Consider the following 24,982-nt stretch of genomic DNA (forward strand, 5'->3'; position numbering starts at 1 on the left):
TTTAAGAGATGTATCGAGATATGCTTTGGATATGCATAGATATGGACAAAAAATCAAGATATGCACAAATATGTTAGAAAATTCAAATATATCCTAAAAATATATTACTAACAATAATTATAAGTTTTAAATAATTGTAAATAAATCATTTAAATGTAAAAATCCATAATTTAATGGTTTATATAGTGAGATATCGAGATACAATTGATAATTAATAACTGTTGAAGAATGATGGAATAAATAAAATGTGAAAAAAAAAACTATAGTATGAATGTGTATACATCAATTTTCAAACAACCAATATAAATGTAAATGTGTATACATCAATTTATCTTAATATTTATTAGTATATAAATTTTAATAATTAATTCTACCATTTATTAATAAATATCCACTAAAAAAAGAGAAAAATTACTTAAAAATAATAATACATTCAACCATAACAAACAAATGGGCATGGCCTAGTGCTGACTTATGATTGTTAAAACTTGGTGACTAAGGCTCAAATCTTACTATTGTTAAAGTTTGTAATTTTATACTAATAAAACGAAATTAAAGAGAGTATCATTAACTAACAAAATTAATGAAAATTCAAATTAGGCGCTAAAATTCAAATTTAAAGTAGGTGTGATTAACTAATTAAGGAAAGAAAAGTTAGATTTAAATAATAGAAGTAATTAACAAGATTAAGGCTGTGTTTGGTTGCAATGCAACTAAATTTGCACGAATGCAAAACCATGAGTACAAATGTTGAGTGTAAATTCTGACCTATTTTTATTTCAAATTTTAGCTTATTTTGTTTGATTGCAGTACAAATGAAGTAAATTACGACATGAATTTGAATAAAGTAAAATCTAAAACAAAATTAAACAAGAATTTACATTTTTTACATTTGCACTCCCATGCATTTGTACTAGTACAAATAAATTTGCACTGCAACCAAACACAGCCTAATGAATGGAGCACCCAAAAAAATCAAGTGTATTGGGGTGTATCAAATTGTTTCATGTCTGTATCAAATGATACAAAGTCAAAACAGTCCAACCCGTATCAGTGTGATGCATACAAAAAGAAACGAAATAGCTGATTTCCACACGTTCCGTGTATCAGGCTCTTGTCAAAACATTACCTATCGGCCAATACAGCCCGATAAATTGCAAGATTTTGACCCTTGTGAACGAACAGTGTCTTCTTTTAAGGGCAGTGACACATGTTATCACGTGATACAGACTGATGAACTGCTAACAGCAGACACACATTCTGAAGTTTGGAGACTGACTTGACACAACCCCTAAAATTCAAAGTACTGATCAGGAATTTTCCCAAATAAATAATCCAGCATAACCCTAATCTGTAAGGAACGAAAAACAAACATAAATAATCCTAGTCTGTCGCTAGCAGGCGCATCCGGGTTGTGGAAAGCTTCCCTTTCCCTCACCAGGGGTCCAGGCTCATATTGACATATTCTAGGAAAGCTTCCCTTGGCAGAACCTTTCTGAATTGCATTGGTAACGTTAAAAAAGTCACTAATTAGCTTGATGATTCACGACAGCTTCTTTCTTCTGTTTCTGTTGTGTTTCAGCGTTGGGTTGGGGTCACTTGGGTAGGTTCTTGTCCATCACCAGTAATTGCAGTCCAAAAACCGCATTACAAATAACACTAATTTCGGGCCCAGAAACAAACCCAATTGGCAATCCAACATGGCTGTGAATGTTTAGTCATTATCGAGTAATGACATTTTGATGGACTCAACGGATTTGTTTGAAGTTTGAATGTCTTGATTCTCTCCCATTCTATCCATGATCAAAGTCATCTGTTAATAAGAGTTGGCTTATCTTCTAATAGATCTTACCAAGCTGTAAATTCAAGATGCCGGGGCTTTGGTTTCTTTCACCGGTCTAAGAATAGACCAAATCATTAGAGGCTTTACAGAAAACCACTCATGCAGTCCAAACATGTCCGGTGTCCCTAAATCTCAATTCTCACAAAAAGCCCAACCCGGTTCCCTGGAGAGGCTGGAACTTAGATCTAAAGCAATCCCCTTCTCCAATTTGAATATTTTAGTAAGTGAAGCCCGATTTTATATAAAGCTCCAAAGAGGTACACACTCAACAAACAGCAGTTTAATCGTATCCCATCAATCGGATCCATATTAAACATCAATCCTGGAAGGGCACATACACCACCCATCCACACAATTTTCCACTCTTGTGGGGAAATGGGAATTTTAGAAGACAACAATAGGAAGAAGTCAGTCTGCTAGTAGTAAGAGACTTCCCCACTAAACCCCACAAAGTGTAAAAGACTTACAGAAATTGTTAGAGAATAATAACATGACAATCCTGTTAGCAGTAGTAACTGGTAATTGAAGCCGAGAAGAAAACACCAGAACGAGATTTTGATTCAATCAATGCCCAAGCTGGAAAAGGGTTCAATACCACCCTGATAACAGTAATAAAAGGAGAAAAAAAATGAACATGAAGCTACTCTCATTGACACTAATTTGCAAAATGATTGCTTAAATTCATGTAAAGATATTATCAACCATTTCGATTAAGATTTTCACACTTGAGGAATTAGACAAGGAAAAAATATGGAAGGAGAGGTCAAAATTGTATGAATATGACCCTTCATAAATGGATAGACTGATAGAATCGGGTATGGTGGTTGAAAAGATTGCCCAATTTGATGAAACCACAATTATACTAGAATAGTCTAGAAACCTTACTAAAAAAACAAAGAAATTAAAATGGGCAAGGAAGAAAATGTGAAAAGGACAACGAAAAAGAGAGCTATAAGGTTAATAATAGCCATTTTTTGATTTAGAAAAGCTAATGCCATTGGTAAATAATCCAACTCTACTGAAAAATGCTACTCACAGAGCAGTCATCATGAACACGCCAAATTGTCTCGCCCAAAAGGTTTGCTACTGACAGAACAGTGAGCTGAGGAAAGTAGTTCTGTTCCATCACAGGAATGGTATTTGTGATAATCACTTCCTGAAACAGGCCACTTGACAACCTCTCAATGGCAGGAGGGCTGCACGGAAGAAGACTAAAATGTCAGTCATAATTGACAACAGAATGGATGCATGAATCTCATATTATGTTGTATTATAATGAAAATAACCTCAATTTAAAGTCTCGCATTGATTGAAATGAAAAGGAAAAACCCTTTTTTCCTTCTAAGCCTTTTGACTAATTAATGGCTATTATCATGGCAATCATAACAATAGATGCAAAGGTTGGCACCAGATATGCAAACTAGCCCATAGAAAATTGAACGTAGAGATTCAACCTAATTGGAAAACTATTACCATCCAAAATTATCCTCCCAAAAGAAATACAGATATTAGATGTATAGCTAACTGTTAGTGGTGTTAGTGAAGGGGTATTTCAGTCTTTGTACTTGTTGAGAATGCTGATGTGTACTGTTATGTTAGTTCGAGTGCCTCTTACTTAAAGAAGGGCACTCAAGTCTTTTTCAATAAGTCAATAATATAATAATAGGTCTGGCCGAATCAAGGGATTAACTTTTTTCCCTAATTCGAACCAGCCTTTCTCTCTTTTCTCTCTTCTCTCTTTTCTTCTTTCCTCTCCTACTTCTTGCTGTCTACTTTACTCTACAGTCAACGAACAAGACAGAATTCTATGGCAGGTCAAACTTCAACATGGTATCAGAGCTAGGTTCACCAAATCAGACTTGCTAGAATTCTGCCTTCTGCGCATTCGAATTAGGGTTTCACTTGGGGTTCTCAGTTGTGAGTTGGAGACTGGGAAAAGGGCTGAAAAGGAGTGATCGCCCTCTTCCCTAGGAGGTCTCTATGCCTCCGATTGTGTCGTTGGTGATTGGTTGCTGTGGTTTCTAAGCCCTAGTTAGGGCTGGTACGTGTGGTGCAGTGGTGTCTCAGCCCTTCGTATGGTTGGCCTTCAGGCGATGAGGTAAAGTTTTTTTTATATATTTTTTTTTGTTATGGAATACATGAGAGGTGTAGTACAGTTCGCATGATGGGTTTTCAGATTGCAGTATGCTAGGGTTTATGCTAGGGTTTATTCTGGTTTGTGTGTGATTCGAATGGCAATAGTGTCTACTTAATGGTGAAGCTTCCTATAGTTGTGGATTAATGTTGGTGGTGTTACAAGTGTGGTTTTCAGCTTTTGATATCGCTGAAATCAGTGTGTAGACCTCGGTGAGTAGGGGTTGTGGTGTTGTAGTTTTCAACATTTAATACTGCTGAAATCAGTGTACAGACTTCGGTGAGTAGGGTTTGTGGTGTTGCAGTTCTCAGCTGTTGAAATCAGTGTGCAGATTTCGATGAAGTGTCTGTGTGTAGTGTGCAGTGTGTAGTGCTCCTAATTCAGTGCTCAGAATTAAGGGAGTTCGGCAATGGCAGATAACAGTGATAGTAAACCTAGTGTCATGATATCTACTGACTACCTGAATGTCCAAATGACCTCCATTAAACTGAATGGAGAGAATTATGTCCCTTGGGCCAAGTCTGTAGAGGTTTTTCTGAAGGCGAAGAAGAAAGTGAAGCATATAAGAGAGGAGAAACCCCCCGCTAATTCTCAGGAGTATGAAGACTGGGAACAGGAAGATGCACAGATCATTACATGGTTGTGGAACAGTATGGAACCCAAAATCAGTGTGAACTTCATGTTTCTTGACACAGCCAAAGAGGTGTGGGATCATGCCAAGAAACTGTATTCAGGTCAGGATAATACCACTAGGGTATATCAACTGTATCAGGAATACTTCAATCTGCAACAGGGAAATCAGAGCCTTGAGGAGTACTATGCCAATGTGAGGAATATCCGTAATGAGTTAAATGTCTATCATCCTCTCACTTCAGATGTCAAAGTTCAACAGCAACAGCGAGAGCAGCTTGATGTAACACGGTTTCTGGTGGGGCTGAAGTCTGAGTATGAACCAGTACGAGCCCAGATACTAGGGGGATCTGCTCTTCCATCTTTAGAGGAGGTGTTTGCTCGTCTTCGGAGGGCTTCCATTGGATCTATGGACTCTAATGTCTCCGATAAATCAGCATTTGCAGTGTCAAGAGGCCGAGGTGGCAGAAGTGGGACTCGAGGAACCCAGCCTGGCAGGAGTGGTAGTGGTGGATCTACACATATCCGTGGTGGTGGTCGTACTGGAGGCAGAGATTCAGGGGGAGCTCGTGGTAGAGGACGTGGCTCGGGTCCACGGAAGTGTACTCACTGTGGTTTGGATGGACATACCATTAACTACTGCTATGACTTACATGGTCCTCCCTCGACGTGGGCCAACCATGCCATGACTAGTGACACCAGTTTCAGCCCTACACAGGAGAAACGGTCAGCTGACCCGATGCCTTCTACTCCCTCAGATGGTCCAGGCAAGGAGATGGTGAGTGTTCCTCGTGATGAGTATGAGAGGTTTGTTCAATCCAAGTCGCAGCAGAACACAGCTTCCTTTGCACACTCAGGTATGGCTTGTTTGGCATCCACACCCAACCCCTGGATTATTGACTCTGGAGCCTCCGATCACATGACGGGAACTCCAGGTGTGTTTTCATCTCTCACTCATTGCTCAACATCACAATCTGTTACCCTTGCTAATGGCTCCACGTCATCTATCTGTGGTGTTGGTAATGTTGACCTAGACCCTGTATCCCTATCCTCTGTTTTATATGTACCTAAGCTTCCATTTAATCTTATGTCTGTTAGTAAGCTGACCAAGTCACTTAAGTGCTCCATCACTTTTTACCCTTCTCTGTGTGTTTTTCAGGATCTCAAGACGGGGATGAAGATTGGTGGAGGGCATGAAGCCGGTGGACTGTATTATCTTGATGGTGGTGGACGAACGTCAACGGCTCTTCAGTCATCCATTTCTCCTCTCCAGTGGCACTGTAGATTTGGTCATCCTTCGCTGAAAGTGTTGCAGTCCTTAGTCCCTTCATTGAGTCAACTTTCTGTTTTAGATTGTGAGTCTTGTCAATTTGGGAAACACCATCGTGTTCCCTTTCGTTCTAGGGTCGATAACCGTGTGTCGAGTCTTTTTTCTTTAATTCATTCAGATGTTTGGGGTCCTTATAAAGTGATGTCATATAAGGGATACCGATATTTTGTTATTTTTGTTGATGACTGTTCAAGAATGACGTGGCTCTATTTAATGAAAGAAAGAAGTGAATTATTTTCCATCTTCCAGAAATTTTATGCTGAGATCCGTAATCAATTTGGTGTTCACATCAAAATTTTCCGTTCTGATAATGGTCGTGAATACTTGTCTTCATCTTTTCGAGAATACTTGGACCAACATGGCATTATACACCAAACTTCATGTACCTATACTCCGCAACAAAATGGGGTTGCTGAGAGAAAGAACCGCCATCTTGTAGAAACGGCACGCTCCCTCATGCACCACATGAATGTTCCCAAAACTTTTTGGAGCGATGCAATGCTCACCTCTTGTTTCTTAATTAATCGGATGCCCACGTCTATCCTTGATGGTCGTTCTCCTTTTAGTGTCTTATTCCCCAACATGTCTCCGTTTCCGCTTTCTCCTCGGGTATTTGGGTGTGTCTGCTTCGTTCATAATCTGAGTCCCGGGACTGACAAGTTAGATGCACGTTCCATGAAGTGTATCTTCCTTGGTTATTCCCGAACTCAGAAAGGGTACAAGTGTTATCATCCTAGTTCTCGTCGTTCCTTGGTATGTGCTGATGTTACATTCTTTGAGTCTACTCCGTTCTTCGTGGGGTCCGGTGCTGCTGCTTCCCCCACATCACCACCTCCTCTTCCTCTTCCTGTGGCTGATCCACCTCCTTTGGTTCCAGTCATGCCTACGTCCTTGCCTCCGGTGCCACCATTGGTTGACCGTCCACCCATCCGTCACGTGTATACACATCGCCCACGTGTACCGGCTGCAGCTCCTCCAGCTTCATCACCGTCGACAGATCCAGCTCCAGCTTCGACACCAGCCTCCGACCTAGATCTTCCTATTGCCTTACGGAAAGGTAAGCGTACTTGCACCCTTCACCCTATTTCCAATTTTGTTTCACTTACCCACCTCTCCGCTTCCCATCGCCAGTTCATATCTTTGTTATCCTCCGTGGTTGTTCCTAAGGATGTCCAGGAAGCCCTTACCTCTCCAGAGTGGTGCCGTGCTATGGAAGAAGAGCTCTCTGCTTTGCATCATAATCACACTTGGGATCTCACCGCTCTTCCTCCTGGGAAGCAGGCTGTCGGTTGTAAGTGGGTGTATAGTGTTAAGTACTTGCCAGATGGTCGTGTTGAGCGCCTGAAGGCGCGGCTGGTTGCCAAAGGGTACTCCCAAACCTATGGCATTGACTACACGGAGACGTTCTCCCCGGTTGCTAAGATAGGGTCAGTTCGTGTCGTCATCTCTCTTGCAGCTATGTCTGGTTGGCCTCTCCATCAGCTCGATATCAAAAATGCCTTTTTGCATGGGGATTTGCTCGAGGAGGTCTACATGGAGCAACCACCTGGGTTTGTTGCTCAGGGGGAGGATGGTAAGGTATGTAGACTTAAGAAGGCTATTTATGGACTTAAACAGTCCCCTCGAGCATGGTTTGGTAGGTTCAGTGAGGTGGTCAAGAAGTTTGGTCTGAAACAGTGCCAAGTTGATCACTCTGTCTTCAGTCTTGACTCTTCGGCAGGTAAAATAATATTGGTGGTGTATGTGGATGATATCGTTGTGACTGGGAATGATAAAATGGGCATTGACAGATTGAAGGCATTCCTACAGGAACACTTTCAGACAAAGGACCTTGGCAAGTTGAAATACTTTTTGGGCATAGAGGTAGCAAGATCTAAGCATGGCATTAATTTGTGCCAGAGGAAATATGTGCTTGATTTACTGGAAGAAACAGGATTGTTGGGTACTAAACCGGCTGAGACACCTATGGAAACAAATACGAGGCTGAGCAGTGATATAGGTGAAGTGTTTGAAGAGCCTGGAAGATACCGACGACTTGTAGGCAAACTAAACTATCTAACCATTACTCGGCCAGATATTTCATTTGCAGTTAGTGTGGTGAGTCAGTTCATGCAGAAACCTTTGGTCCCACATTGGAATGCAGTGCTAAGGATTGTGAGGTATCTGAAAGGAGCTCCTGGTCGTGGTTTGCTGTACAGAAGTGGTGGAAAACTGGTAGTAGAAGGATACACCGATGCTGATTGGGCAGGTTCTATGTCTGATAGACGATCTACCACAGGCTATTGCACCTTTCTGGGGGGTAACCTGGTAACATGGAAAAGTAAGAAGCAAACAGTTGTGGCAAGAAGCAGTGCAGAAGCGGAATATAGGGCCATGGCACATACTGCTTGTGAACTAGTGTGGCTGAGGAACCTTCTACAGGAGATAGGATATGACATCAGTACTCCAATGAAGCTCTACTGTGACAATCAGGCAGCGGTTCATATCTCTTCCAATCCAGTGTTTCATGAAAGAACCAAGCACATCGAAGTTGACTGTCATTTTGTGAGAGAGAAGGTGCTGAATGGGGTGATAGAAACTGCATATGTTAGTACGGGAAACCAGTGGGCAGACTTGTTTACAAAAGGCTTGAGTCGGGGGAGAGTGGACTACATATGTAACAAGCTGGGATTATATGATATATACTCACCAGCTTGAGGGGGAGTGTTAGTGGTGTTAGTGAAGGGGTATTTCAGTCTTTGTACTTGTTGAGAATGCTGATGTGTACTGTTATGTTAGTTCGAGTGCCTCTTACTTAAAGAAGGGCACTCAAGTCTTTTTCAATAAGTCAATAATATAATAATAGGTCTGGCCGAATCAAGGGATTAACTTTTTTCCCTAATTCGAACCAGCCTTTCTCTCTTTTCTCTCTTCTCTCTTTTCTTCTTTCCTCTCCTACTTCTTGCTGTCTACTTTACTCTACAGTCAACGAACAAGACAGAATTCTATGGCAGGTCAAACTTCAACACTAACTATGAACCATTCAACGAGGCAACTTTCTGATTATGAGATTTCCTAGGTTTTGAACATAACATACATAAAAGGTTGAGTCCCCATTCTATCGATATCTGCTAGAACTTGTAGTCAGAGTTGAACCAAGAGTTCAAAGTGAGATTTCCAGAGTAGAAGGCAGTTTTGTCTTTTGTTAATAGCATTATATTTTCCACTGTTAAGAATCACTTAACAAGGGCACTTCTGTAATTTTACACATTCTAAATAGTGGAACAACAGTTCAAGTCATCAGAAGAGAAGATTCTGCTTGAATCTTCTTCCTGTAGATCTCTTTCCTCTCTCACTTCTTTTCCTCTGTACTTTCTACTGTAGAAGACCTCTCTCTCTACCTTTTTCCCTTCTTTTCTTTTCTTACCTTTTTCTCAGCTTGTAACATGGTATCAGAGCAGTGAACTCGACTGTCAATGTTCATACCTCTTTTTTCCACCCTAGGATTTGAGAACTCTTTCTCTTCAAGACACGGAGCTAAAGGTCCTTAAAAGGACTGGTCGCCCTTTAAGAAAAGAAACTTTAATGCCTTAAGTTGGTCAGTTTAAGGTGTTGGTGATGGTGTACTAAGCCCTACTTGCCACAGCCTTAGACGTGAGTACAGGTACGTGTGCTGAGTGCGGCTATTTTTTGACAGTTTGTGGTGTTTAGTTTGGTGTGTTGTGGTGTAAGAACTTACTATGGTGTGTAGAGCCTTTTGGTACACTACAAGTATTAGCCTTTTGTTGGTTTGGGGCTGAAAACCACTGTAGGAATAACAGTTGTAATTTTACACATTCTAAATAGTGGAATAACTGTTCAGGTCGATAGGAGAGAAGGGTTCTGTTCAAATCTTCTTTAGACCTCTTTTCTCTCTTTCTTTCCTCCTTACTTTATACTGTAAAAGACCTCTCTCCTCTCTACCTTTTTCCCTTCTTTTCCTTTTCTTTTCTAACCTTTTTCTCAAGTTGTAACAAGATGCAGGTTCTCAAATGTTGTAATGAAAACTTTCACCACAACAAAAGGGGTAGTAGCAATTTTAATGATCCATGAACACTCGTTTGTGAGTCATCTTTTTAGCTTCATGATTTCTTTTCTTTTCTTTTCTTTCTTTTTTTTTTTTTTGCAAGATTGAATTCCAGGATTTTATGAAGAGAAAAATGAAGAGTTGAGAGAGGATTCCATTTTCTTCCATAATTCACAAAGAATTCTCTACCAAGACCAAACACCAAGAAAGCATAAATTTGTGGCATGAACCAAAAGTATTCCAACAATAAACGAAGGCATGCATTTAGGGTGGAGGTACCTAAAAACAGCATGTGTGCTGCATGCATAAACTTCCCTGGCACCCTCTTGGTGTAAAAGCTCAGCACCTTTTGCAATAGTCCCTGGCATCATTCAAGTAAATAAACAATAATTACATAAAGATTTACCAGAAAACAACTAAACCAACAACAGCAAAACAGTTAGTAAAAAATTCAGAATAAATTGCCAGCATTAATCCTGCAAAAGATGTCCTGGGACATAGACGCACAACAACTCCTATAGGCCATAACACAACAACTAGCTTGAGGCAGAGAAAACCAATGACCGGCATATTAAAGCCATTTATACATAAACAGATAATTTGTAATTGAAGGATATTTTCTAATACAAAAGGATTATAAAGGCTCAGTTTGGAAAGAGTGCAAATACAAATATGTACAATACAAAGCCTTATATTTTGTATTTCTAAACATGTATTTGCATTGTACATATTTGTATTTGCACTCCTTCCAAACTGAACTAAAAGAAATCTAAGTTGCAAGATGTGAAGCAGCATGAACAGAAAAATCTGTTCCTAATAAGCAAAGATCAATACCATTTCAAGTTGACAAAGAAATAAAAAATGGATATAATGATGATTTATGAAACATCAAATATATCTCTGTATCAAGCAATGCAAGGAGCATTGTTTGATATACTAGGAAAATCCTTTTTTACATTCAGGTAATCAGTCTATGCTTCGTCTTAGAGGTAACTCACCAGCAGTGTCAATCATGTCATCAACCATAACAGCTACTTTTCCTTTAACATCACCTATAAGATTCATCACCTGGAAAACAATATTCACAACATATATTTAAGAAGTTAACATGTCAATACAGGTTCTTTGATATCCTTAGAAAGTTAGAATTTAAAATATCTTTAAAAGAGTTAAATAAACAGAACCTTTAGACTTTAAAACAAATAATGGATTGTGGCATTGTGTTAGAAGAAATTGCCCTAACAGTAAGAAAGTTTTCTATTTTATCTGTATATGTACATAGATTTAGGCATCACAGGAATTCCGCTAGAGGGCATGCAAGCACGACCATGGTATGTCCACATCACAGTGCAACAACTCTACAATTGCAATAGACACCTACATCCGCGATATAAAATAATGAATCGTCGTAGTAACGCAAAGTACATTAGCTCTAACTTAAGAACCTCGTTATCACAGTCTTGTCTTGCGATCTGATACATCATCGCAATGATCTCCTAAGCTATGATGACATTCTGCCTTGGTGTGTTATTGATTTATAGCAACATCGCAACAACACAACAGTGCAATTCATCCAAACTCGATTTGCAATGACAAACCAACACTTGGACACTTCCGGAAAACTTCTAAGGTACACTTAGACAGGCTTTTAGAAGGGGGCAGTAGTTATACTTGTGCTCATGTGTAGATCCCGAAGAGAAGGGTGGGAACCTAGACCCTGGGATCTCCGCATGGACATGTGGCGAAACCCCACTTGTGCTTGCCTATTTCAGATCTAATAGAATAACAAACTTTCCCGCTTAGGGAGGAAAATTTCTACATGAATTAACTCTATAAATAGAAGAGGCTCGAAGCTCTCCTCACCTCAATCTTTCAGAACTCTTGCATGCCCACCCTCACACTCGAGCTTTGGAAAGACAAAGTAGCTAACTTGAATATAATTTTTGTAGCACCTAAGAAGAAAACATGCAAGAGACTAAGATCCGCATACCAATGTTGTAAAACACAGGTGTAATTTAGATCCCAAGAGGCATAAGCCTCTCAAGCAAAAGGGGGCATAAATCTCCTTAAGAGGGGGATGAGGAGGAAGAAGAAGAGGAAGGAGGATCTTCTTCTTTTGTGTGTTTCTTTTTTATGAAAGATATCTTTATTAAGAAAAAAGAAGATGCATAAAACTAGTTGAGGCAGAGCCCTCAGCCAAAACTTTCTTTCCCTTCCCTTTTCTTTCCTTTCTTTTTTTTTTTTGATCAATATTCCCTTTTCTTTCTTTTTCTTTCCCTTCCTTTCTTATCTCCTTTTTTTTCTGTCTTTTTCTTCTTTTTGTCTTTTTTGTAGGAGGCATAAATGAGGTGTATGCCTCAGAGGCATCAACGCCCCTGGCATATACACCTCAAGGCATTTTGGAGGCACCTTACTGGAGGCACGCTTCCAAACATAAACCTCTTATGCCTTTTAAAACATTGATGTAAACCACACTCCTTGTGATGGTTTGATTAATACTTGGGGTCAAAAATAAACCAAACACATTCACATCTCTTTACACGTTTTTTGAAACTCAAGATGGAGAAACTAGCTTGAGTTTGCAAAGTAGAATGGTAAAGTAGAAATCACGAAGATGATTGGGGGAAGCCACGAGATTGGAGAGGATCAGAAATTGGAGTTGACAATAGGCAAGCCAACTAACTTTGATATATCTTATATACTAATCTTGGGCATTTGAGATCAAAGTGTATTCAAATGCTGATTGAACAAGTGCAAAAGCAGAATACATTACAGTATGCTTTAAACCAGGGAAACGTGACCCCAGACATTCCACTACTTAGAGGCACATGAAGCATACACCTCTAGCATGACTCATGCAAAAGGCGTTTGAGATGCACCCCTCAGAGGTTTCAACGTATTTAGCATGTGACTCAAGGCATTTTGAGGGTGCCTTGCTTGGAAGTTCCAAGCGTACGCCTCCCACAGCTATTAAAAATTTGCTGCATATGTCATTGATAATATCATTCAGTGCAGCCCATAAAATATATACAAAAGAACTCTATAGTATCACTCAATTTTTTAAAAGCAGCTAGAACCAGATGGAAAGAATCATAGATTTAGGATTGGAAATCAGACACTTTTCCTGACTGCTTTGGAAACTGAACCGGGTTGACAGAAAAGAACAAGATTTGCCTCACCATATGGTTCAAAGTCTTCTCTATTATTTTTATTTTTTGATACACAAGTCTTTTATATTATGCATCAATGACAAAAAAAAACTGTAAAAAAATCACCATCAATAATATTGACTCCCTTATCAAGGTTGTTAACAGTACTAACTATAATATGCATCAACAACCTCATTTGTCATGTAGGGCAGACCCATTACAAACACATACCAAACATATAATATCTTTTGCTTTTGCATCTATTATGGTCCCTGATACCCAGATATATGTGCATGCCTAGAGTGCTGTCAAACATGATATGTACCCAATATGACACCAGATTCTGCATGCACATTCATGAATACAGTATATAGTATCAACACTTCTAAAATATGTCAAAGGGTATGTTTGACCTTTCATACCATAAAAGACCTGTGTTAGAAACATAATTAATCTGGCAAGACATAAGTCTTAAGATATGTCATGAAGCTTCAAAAGCTAGAAATAGAAGCATAATCAATCATATGGAATATTCATACCCATATCCATGTTCAGGATTTTTAGGAAATGAAGAGTTGTATCCCTGTCTCCCATATCCATGCTCATTAGTACCCAATGTCCAAAATCTAAGTCAGCATCCAGTTTACCCTTCCCATGGCCCTAGGTCCCTAGCTAGCTGGGACCATCATCAGGTAATGACCCTTTTATAACATCAACTACTTAATCCTGAAATTACCAAGGATATATGATATATCAAAAACTCCATGGAATAGCAATAATCATCATATATTGGTTTACAATGACCATGTTGCACACAATAAAGAGAAAATAGCAGCCTATAGATTTAGAAGAGAACGTCATTGATCTTGAGGACTTCCTAGAAACTTGTATAACCATGTCATAGACTCGTAGATAGAAGAGATCAATCAAGAGAAATGATGGAAGAGAAGCTCCTCATATGGGTGAACTACATTTATCATCAGACCCAAGAAAGCATAGAAAAACCCAATTGATGATCTGGAAATTTGGACTGCAAAGGCCTATTGATGAGGTAGAGTCAAGGTTCAAAGTATTGATACACCCCAATACACCAAAAGGGGTGTATTGATACTTTGAAACCTTGCGCTTCTTTTTTTTTCTAAATTTCACAGGGGGGCATTTTTATGTTATTTAATTTAAAGAAAAAGGTATTTAAAAATACATTAAAACAGGCATATTGTTGAGCAAAAGATACGATATGATACCCCCAATACAGGGGCATATCGTATCAAAACTTTGAACCTTGGGTAGGCTCCATGTGAAATCCACTGTATGTTCCAATTTGACAATTACAAAAGACATGGATTGGTGCAAGTTCACATGAAGGTTGGAGGTAAGATTATATCTACCACTAATATACTTTAAGTTGGTGTTACCTCAGCAACATTGTGCCCATGACGTCTTTTATCCACAATGGCTAATGGAGCATCAGACAGTTTCTTGGCAAAAGCACGTGCCCTAGCAACACCTCCAACATCTGGTGAAACCACCACCAAATCACCAGAACTTACAGTCTTGCTGGCTAGGTAATCAAGAATTACAGGCTGAAGATACACAGAACAAAAAATAGCAATTATTAGTCAAAAAGTCAACATAAACAGAAATACTTGGATTAAATAAGTAGAGAAAATTAAATCCTGGAAAATTAAATCAATCACCTGACCATGTACATGATCCACTGGAATATCAAAGTAACCCATGGACTGGCCTGAATGAAGATCACATGCAAGAACACGGTTTGCACCTGCTTGAGTAATCAGATTTGCAACAAGTTTTGCTGCAATAGACTCACGTCCTTGTGTCTGAAAATAGAAAATCATATGATAGTGATAGACTTCAGTGTTATTACCAAAAAGCTTTCATCAACTTATTAAATTGTGAAACTAATGAAGCAACACTAACCAGTGATAAGAAGTTAATATATACAGGCTAAGATAACAATTAGTATCAAAAAATATGCCAGTCATTCTGTACTTATAAGTAGTAAATGCTCAAATCTTAAACATAATGAGATCTCCAAGGTAAGACATCAATGTCAGAGGATGGCCAATGACCAATTAGTTGCACTTACTACAGGAGAAAATTGCATAGATTGAATAGAAGAGCTGTTTATAAGATCAGTTTGGTTATCTAGCCTTAGAGATCAAGGTACAGGACATCAAAAGTTAAGTCCTGATACCATGCATGTGCATTTCCATTCCTGTTGTACAGTATATCTATATATGATACTCAAACTATGATCACCATGGACCAAATTTATTTTAGTTCAACCCAAGAAACAGGAACTACCTTTCTATCAGCCCTAGCATATCCAAAATATGGAATAACTGCAGTAATATTTTTGGCAGATGCCCTCCGACAAGCATCTATCATTATTAGAAGTTCCATGAGATTTTCATTCGCTGGAGGGCTTGTGGGTTGCACTAGGTATACATCACACCCTCTAACACTCTCTTTCAATTGAACATAGATCTCGCCATCAGCAAACCGTTTTATGTTGATCTTTCCAAGCTCCAGGCCCATGTAGCAAGCAATTTCCTAGGAGGGTACATCAATGCATCAGGATAAGTTCATATATGACCTTCTAAGCATCTTCAGATAACAATGTTTATATAACATCACAGAAAGAAGGCATAACAGTTCAACCATTACTGAATAATGAAATAACAATATCAACATTTCCTAATAAATGTATTTCTTCAGACAAAATGAAAAAAAAAATATATATATATATATATAGCAAGGATTTGCAAACTAATTGTACCATTAATACAAGAGTCATCCATATCAACTCCTAGAGAATCTAAAGTTCCACCTATAAACCAAAAATGGGTTATGACCTATTATGAAATGTCTTGGATGAGTTCTTGTTAATGATAAAATATGTATTAGATGGTGGTTGTGTTTGACTACCCTCTTCCCAACAAAAGTTATTCCACAGAAAGAAATATTTCTTACATGGGGGACATGTATATGTCTAATGGAACTTGGATACATCTATTTTCAGGATCTTCCACGAAGAAGATAGAGATTTCTAATTAACCCTACCCAACTACCATTTTACAATCCATAAGGGTTTCCTTAATTAAGAACCAAAAATGACCAAAGAAGTTGAAATTAGGAATCTAGTGATTACAGAAAAATCTTGTATTTTTATCATTCAAGAGCATAAACTCAAGAAGATCGAATGAGAAGTTAAAAAAGGCATCCACAGCACAACCACAATTGAGGATACACCTTGAGCAACAAATTATATGAAAGAAAACCTATCCATTCATAAGGTTAGTGATAGAGCAGGTTGATTGTGGCACAGAAACTGCCTAAAAAATGACTAGGCCACTGATATGCCAAAAGTTTGGCATAATTAAGAATTTAAGATTAGTTCCTTCAACACTCTAAGTGAAGAAGGCCAAAAAAGGATCCTCATCACAAGGATGATTACCAATTTCTTTTTTTTCTCTTTTTTTTTTTGTGCTACAATTTGGGAATAGATAGCACTAAAACATCCAAGGGGTAGTGCAGCCCCATAGGTCCTCTATCCAGATTCTTTCTTGAGTTGAACGAATGCTTGAGGGTCCATCACAATGTGCCCTTGATTGGCCAGGAAATCTGCTAGTTGGTTTGCTTCTCTAGATACATGCTTGATCTTAAAGTTCATTCCACTTCTTTCCATTGTCCTTTTAAGCCTTATATAATGGTCATCATGTTCCATGGAGGCTTCACTTTCCCATTAATGCTTCCTGTAATTTGCTTTGAGTTCCCTTCTAGAATTGTGCAGTTGACATTGAGTCTTACTGCCTCTTCAATTGTTTCTTTTGCCACCCATGCTTCTGCAACTGGAATTGCACTGGCTTCTATTTCCTTGAAGTTGTTGGAGATGATGTTGCCCCAGTAGTCTCTCACCACCCAAGCTATTGCTGCAGCTCCATCTCCTCAAACTGAGGCATCAAAATTTATTTTAATCTGGTTCATCCGCATGGCTTCCATCTGATGACTTTTTTTTAGTATATATGGCATTCCCTTGGTAGTCTCTCAGGTCAACAGTTGCCTTTTCAAATTTCAATGTCTCACAGGGTCATACGAAATGCCATTAAAGATGCATGCATTCCTTTGTTTCCACATATACCATATAATGCGGCCCATTTTCTACCTTAATTCTTTTTCCTATTGAGTTTTTTAGTCTAACTATCCAAGTTCAATGCTATTATGTTTAGGCCCGATTGAATATTGGTCCACCAATTGCCATAAATAAATGAATATCAGATTCCTTACAATTGTTGCATACTGGGCAAGTTGGGTCCACATTCCAAACCAAAGAAGTGTAGACCATGCATTTCTCTATAGGCTGAAAGCACAAAAACTGTCTGTTCAAAGTGAATGGCTACATTTGTGCTAAAATCCCAGAGGTTAGGTACATATCCAGTCCAGCCCTCCCATGACTAATGGTCAGGCCAGCATTGGGCAATGGCACTTTTTGGTCTGATTAAAAATATTTGTTAATATCCATCTCTAAGAACAAGTCCTCGTAGCAATTTTCAGAAGCTTGTATATATTTTTAGCTGATTAGCAAGGTGGGGGAAAGAGATCCTCAAACCCAATAGTCCAATTGGTCTTCAAGGAGACTACAGAAGCAGTCAGCTCAAGGAGAATCGATATTTTAAATAGATCATAATCTTATGCTTTTCATTTCTGGCTTCCAAGTGTTCCACTAAATATGCGGACAAAACCGAGGTTTCAAGGTAGCCAGTTAAGTTCTCCAGAACTCAATTACCTTTCTTTCTGGATTTTGATGATCAAGTTAATCCTTTAACTAAAAGCGAAGGTATGATAGAATTCATTTTAGATGGTAATCACCCATACTCAATGGTGTTAATACCAAAAATATAAATAAAAATACTCTCTGAACCAAAAAAAAAAAAAAACTATGTGCAAATGATAAGAAGTAGGTTAAATTTTAAATTTTGAGAATTAACATACTTCTCTATTTTTACAGGGATATCTGTATTATGAAAAAAAAAAAAAAAATCTGAGAAAACTTGCCTGAGAAAGAGTAGGATTTGCAGTGCCTGAGAAAATGCGCAGCCTGGTATCATTTTTGTTCTTGAAATTCTCTGGGTACTTTGAAGTCAATAAACTGGGAATGGTTTGCTCATTAAACACTGGAATGCTTGGTTTTCCATTGTTAATCTTTAATGGCTCCACCAGATTGCACCTCTTAACAAAGAACACCAAAATAAATCAGAACATATTTTTCTTTGGAGGGGGGGGGGGATATGTAAAGGAACTGCTCCAAAAATGAGTTTCAAATTAATAAGAAACCATTCAACCTCTTTAGTTTGGATATTCCGAATGGGTAAAGAAAAAACACTGGAACTCACATGGCGAGCCAAACATCAACCTCTGTTTGGATATTCATCAAACAGAGACATAAAATCTTACAGTAAGCATGCTACAGCTTGAGACCAAAAATACATGAAACCTAGATAAATGAGAAGCCGCAAAAAGTCCTCCATGTTCCCTAAGCTCTAGATAATCGAAACTCACGCAAATACTTGAGAATTCGAAATCGCTCTTCTAAGTAAATTAACCTGTTTCTAAATGAACAGGAACAGGGAGAAGGATAAATACTAACCACGCCGTTTCGAGAAGAAAGCCGAAAACGAGGCTCGTTGGAAATAAAAATTCCACGGCACAGAGAGGAAGAAGAAACCATAGCCGAAGAAGAAGATGCAGGAGAGAAAATCAGGGAAGCCATTTTCCCCAAGGAGAGAATATATTGAGGTATAAATTAGGTTTAGGACGTAATGGTTTGTTCTATCGTCTTCAGCGGCGCTTCAAGCTTCCATGGCTGTGTTTCCAGTAAAGAGAAAAGGCGAAGAGAAGATGCCCGGGGCGAGAGGGGAGCACCTCCGTCGATTTATATCCACCATGTCCAAAATTAAGAAAAAATAAATTCGAGAAAAAAAAACCGAAAAAAAAAGCGATTCAGGTTAGAAAAGACCAAAATCTACAATTTATTTCTGTTGGTGGCTTGGTGCATGGATCAAGGCTAGTGGATGGCAGCAACAGTTTGCAAACTTTCCAAATACAGGAAAAGTAACTGAAACTCTGGAAGGCAGCAAGCCAACGAAAGTGGACTGAACCGAACAGGTTTCAAATAGAACCAGTTCAAAAATGTGTCTGGTCGGTTCAACTGGAACTTGAATGACGCAAAACGGCAAAAGCTTTAGGAGGCGCTTTTCAATTTTCGCTTATAAAACGGATAAATTTCTTAAACTATCCTTACTGTTTGAAAATTGATTAATGTTATTCTTACTGTTTCTAACACCTACCAGAAACTTTTCCTACCGTTGACATTCCGTTTAAATTGTATACATGTGACATCACATTACCATTATATTTTTTGAAAATCCCTAATATACCCTTTTGGCCTTTTATGATTGAAAATCCCTAAACCCTTCGAATCCGCATAACCACTCTACTTGATGACCATAGTACTACAGAGGTTTTTCCAACTAAGCCCAGTTTCGGACCTCATCACCGATTGAACCCAAGATGAGGTAGGCGAAGCGAGGTAGGGGAGGGAGGGTTTGGCGGCGGCAATTACTGTGTTGTAGTACCTCATCACTGACTGCTGTGTTCAAACCATAGTATCTCATCACCTACTGAACCAGAGATGTAGCGGTGAGGCGAGGTGGGGAGCTTGCAATCGAACAAATCGAACAAGGATTTCTCTCATCTTCACTTTCTCTGTAATTGAACAAATTGGACAGGTATTTCTCTTTCTTCTTCGCCTTCTTTACAATCGAACAAAACCAAACCAACTCTGCTGGGCTCTATCTTTCTGTCTCCCCATATTCGTCTTCTCTACAATCAAACAAACCGAACAGGGCTCTCTCTCCTCTACTTCATATTCTATGCAATTAAACCCATGTCCCTTGTCCTAAAGTGAACCCTCTTCTTCATCTTCTTTGCAATCAAACCCTTGTCCTAAAGCGAACCCCTATGGGGAACTAATGAAGCGAACTCAATTATTCATCGTCTTCTTTGCAAACAAACCTGATGAAGGGTGATTTGGCATGACCTCGTAGCCCGAAGATACGTGTATATGACCTGGCCCAGTGAACAACTCAGCCTGACAACACGTTGATACGGGGGAGACACGCCGAGTCCAACGCTGGCCACTAGGCGAGTTAAGCAACTCGCCGGGGACTGACGCCTAGCCAATTTTGACTCCCACCAAGTATGGAAGGTCCCGAGCTCCCCCTAAGGGGCCCGGAGCTCTCCCTTCCCAAAGAGGAAGCACCCGTCCTCCCTCCCCCCAGTGTAGGCACCTCGGCACAGGGACAAACCTACCCCAGACAATCCAGTGCGCGGTAGCTCGGTAGGCTGTGGGGAGCCTTGTCTGGCATCCGTACCCACCGGACCCGGTGGCAGGGCTCTGATCCCTCGCCAAGCAGCGTTCTATTTGCCTCCTCTAGAAAGCATGACACGTCTTTCAAGCCCGTACCTGGCAGTGGCAGTTTGTGGCGGCAACCTGCGCCTGCCACACCTGCCCTGGCAGTAACGGCAAGGGCGATGGCGATTATGCTAGGTATGACTAGGCTCCAGCATAAAAGAACTCTAAACCACACGAAGAAGAGGTATTGAAGCTTAAGCACTTTGAGCACTCTTACTCTCTACTCTCTTTGAGATTTTCTCCAGTTCTAACTTAGCCGTCGAAGTGTTCCCACCGGGACAACTCCCCGGGAACCCTTCACTTTCTCCTTCCTCTCAGGTGCCATTCGTTCCAGTCAGAAGCCAGGTCACAGCCAGCTAGGAGTGCCCAGATCGTGCAGCATCAAAACCCTTTCTTCGTCTTCGTTTTCTTGGTCACCACTGCTGCAACTCCTAGTACTGGTGACTTCTCGAATCCAAGACCCTGGCCACAGAGTGACGACGTCTCTCTCTCTCTCCCTTCCTCCCTCCCTCCTCTTGCGTCCTTCCCATTGTTGAAGACACCAAACGATTACAAGTTCTCCTGTCAGGGTTAGAGCAAGAGGGGTCGAGCAACTTCCAGGGGCAGTGCGATTTTGTCAATGGTTCTCCTTTCTTGGACACAAGTGGCTGAGACTAATTCCGATAAAGCTTAGGACACCCTAGAAGAAGAACGGAGCTTCGAACTCCGGCAAAGCATCAAAAACCTAGAAGAAGAACGGAGGAGCTTCGAATTTGATTTAAGGGCAAAATGGACATTTCAACCCTTAGTCAATTTTCAAAGAGTAAGGGTACACTTAGTCAATTAACTAAATTATAAGGGTAGTCAATTAGTTAAACCATACAATATATATATATATATATATATATATATATATATATATATATATATATATATATTTATATATATATATAACAAATAAAAAAAATGATTTGTGCTACTTTTCTTTGATTTCTTTAACATTGTTCATTTGACACTTTAGAGTGGCAATATATATATATATATATTAAAACAAGGCAGTAAAGAAATTTTATCCTTTTTTTTGAAATTTTTATTTTTTTATTCCATGTCATTTTTGAAACAACCAATGAGATGCACTTTCCCAATAACCTAAATAATCTTGTCTTCTAAAATTTCTCCTAAACTACCTCCCACCACTATCCCCCCATTTTCTCCAAAATTATCTCTAATTCCTATTTATCTTCTAAATTATCTCCAATTCCTATTTATCCCCAAAATTATCTCTAATTTAGTAGAGAGTTTCTCTCCTAAATTATCTCTAATTTCTATTTATCCTCTCCCCTACTTTTTATCTATATCTATCTAAAGAAAGTTTGGATTAAAAAATTTAAGAATTATTTAAATATTCTAACAAAATTATATCATAACTTTAAAACATTTATTAAAAACACAAAAAAATAACTTTATATTTTTACAAAATATATCACGAAATTATGTACTAATAATTTAAATTATGTTTTTCTGGATTATCAATTTAAATGTTTTTCAAATATTTAATAATATGTAATAGCTTTAAATAAATAAAACTCAAAAACAAAAAAAATTAAATATTTTATAAATTATTTAAATAGCTCAATATTTATCATAACTAGATGTTAAATAGTTAAAATAATGAAATTATGTAATAAATTAAAAAAAAAAGATCAAAGTAGAAAAATAATTATGACATAATATTGAAATTAATAATAATTTAATATATTTTAAAATTAATAATGAAATTATGTAATAATAGTATAAATTATGATTTTATGGCTAATTAAATTCAATAAATAATTAATATTTTAAAACTTAAATATTTTACATATTATTTAAGTATTTAAATAACTAAATATTTTAAATAACTAGATTTTAAATAGTTAAAATAAAGAAATGGTTAGTTAAAACCAACTGACCTTTTGTGAAAACCGACCCACTCAAGTTGTATTGCTTTGGGTCAATTTTTTGGTTTGGTTAGTTGGTTCAAAAGATTTAAACTTAAAAAATAAATTTAATTTTAAAAATTATAGTGCAATTATTAGAAAACAAATTTAAAAATTAGATTTATGATATAAAACATTTTAGAATAAGAAATATATGAATTTTCCGAATCTTCCATATTAAAAAATTATATTTAAAATATAAAATATTAATATATATCCATGGTTAGGTCGTTCGATTTTGGTCAGTTTAAAATGGCCAAAGTGAAACTGATCCAACTTGGTCGAATTAGGAAACTTTTTAACCAAAGCCGACCTAAACTACTGGAAAACCAACCAACTTGGGTCGAGTTGATCGAGTTGGTCAGTTTCATCAGTTTGATGAACAAACCTAACAAAAATTAATTATTGTTATTTTTGTATTATAAAAAAATATTAAAAGTAGTATATAAAATATGAATAATTATTAATTATTTAAAAAATTGAAAATATAAAACAATTCTGTACTCTTATGAGTTTCTATTAGGGTCATTTACTAGAACGCACATTATAGTTTTCATTTTACTAAAACATCCTATATATTTTATAACTTATTTACTTAATCGACCTTTCATAAATGAGTGTTTGTTTTGCCATTAGGACCATGATTTTTTATTCCAAAAATAGCTTTAACATTTTTTTGTACATAAAACAAAATTGACCAAATATAGCCAATAGAGTAGTTGCTCGTGTCTTATTAAGGGCAAAAATGATATTTTTTATTTTTATTTTCTTTTGATCAAATTTATTTAAATGAGCATTAGGGTCAATACTGTTATTTTCCACTGTCACCTAATGGAAGATTGATTAAATCCATTGCAAATTATAAGTGGTATTTTAGTAAAATGCTAACTATATGGTAGATTTTAATAAATCTATGAAACTACAAGGGATATTTTAGTAAATGACCATTTCTATAATTTAGCTTTTGCTTAATAAATATCATGCTCCACCTGAAAACGTGGGTGGTCGGGTTTAATCTAGTAGGTACTATTTATTTGAAAAGCGGTACTAATTCATAGTCATATAGGTATTTATCGTAAAATGTTTATTAAATAAATATTTGTTTCTGTTTATATGAGAGCCAACCATTAAGAGAAGTTTTATTTTAATGTTTTCCTCAAAATCAATACATTTATTTATTGTCTTGCAATGATGTTTCATGTAATGATGTGATAAAAAAACATCAATAGATGTTTTTCAACTGATTTTCTCATTATTAGTCTAGCCATGTTCTAGTGTTTTTCAATTGATGTTCTGGTGTTCTGATTATCTACCATGTGATAAGTTAAGGGGGCCTTGGATTGCAAGTGTTCTTTAGTATGGATATGAAATTGGTGGGTGTGGACCATCCACACCACACCCTCTAGCAAGGACCAATCTACACTACACCACAATACACAGTTGTTCTGATCTGTGGATAGATTGTGTGGACTGGACTAGTTCACACCCATGCTGGCGTTTTGTAGGTGTGGTGTGGACTGGTCCATATCATACTTTTTGATTTCATGCATCTCATATACATTTTATGGGAGATCTACATAATAAATGTCTAATTTTTTGCATTTTATATGGTAAATAAATTAAAAAAATGCATCAATATGTAAACAATAATTGCATTTTTTAAATAATTAAAAAAAATATTATTTTATTGATGAAATATTAAAAAATTAATATTTAAATAATGAAAAAAGAGTTGAGAATGAGAACCAGCGGACTTGTGCTAGAATTAACATTAAAAATTATTATTTTATTGCTAAAATATTAAAAATTAAAATTAAAAAATTATTAAAATATTAAATAAAATGAGAGTAATTGGACCACATTGAAACTTTCCCACAAACCGTCCACACCATAGTATAGACTATCATTGAGAAAATACTATGGACGATAAATTAGGGTGTGATCCATCCCTGTCCACACTATTTTGTGAATGGGGACCATCCGCATATAACAAAACACCATATCTAACTGTAGACATGACCAAAACAGTCCCATCCAAGATATTTTGTGTCCCAAAATTCAAGCCATTCTTTCGGTCAAGATCATTTCCAATAGAGATAGATGGATTGTCTCAATTGGAACCGGTCTTATCATTTGGTTCGGTCTGGTTTTAATAGTTTTATCTCCCGAATCCTGTTGTGTTGCCCATTATTGTAACGGGTAAGCGCAATAAACAATAAAAGGGGCCAGGTTTATCATTTCTAGTGATGGATTTTGGCCTCGGTGATCGGGAATCGGACCTTGAAGTTGTGGATTGACCGAACCAATCTGATGGGGGCCCCACTATACCTAAGTGGCAACAAAAGAATTACCACTTGGAACTTGGTAGAGCTTGCTAGAAGCCTATAGTTGCCAC

General features: G+C 37.7%; 1 protein-coding gene across 1 annotated transcript; it reads right to left on the reverse strand.

Moving 5' to 3' along the window:
- Positions 1-2,122: 2,122 nt before the first annotated feature.
- LOC104606444 (ribose-phosphate pyrophosphokinase 1-like) lies at positions 2,123-19,340 on the reverse strand. Its single transcript, XM_010271664.3, has 9 exons — positions 18,803-19,340; positions 18,211-18,384; positions 15,460-15,708; positions 14,829-14,972; positions 14,547-14,714; positions 10,981-11,050; positions 10,262-10,343; positions 2,880-3,039; positions 2,123-2,442 (listed from the first exon to the last, which is right to left on the reverse strand). The coding sequence occupies exons 1-9, from the start codon at positions 18,923-18,925 to the stop codon at positions 2,404-2,406; spliced, it is 1,209 nt and encodes a 402-aa protein (XP_010269966.1). The 5' UTR covers positions 18,926-19,340; the 3' UTR covers positions 2,123-2,403.
- Positions 19,341-24,982: the final 5,642 nt, after the last annotated feature.

Source organism: Nelumbo nucifera, chromosome 6 (assembly GCF_055504915.1).
Source record: "Nelumbo nucifera cultivar China Antique chromosome 6, China Antique-T2T, whole genome shotgun sequence".
NCBI classification, from domain to species: Eukaryota; Viridiplantae; Streptophyta; class Magnoliopsida; order Proteales; family Nelumbonaceae; genus Nelumbo; species Nelumbo nucifera.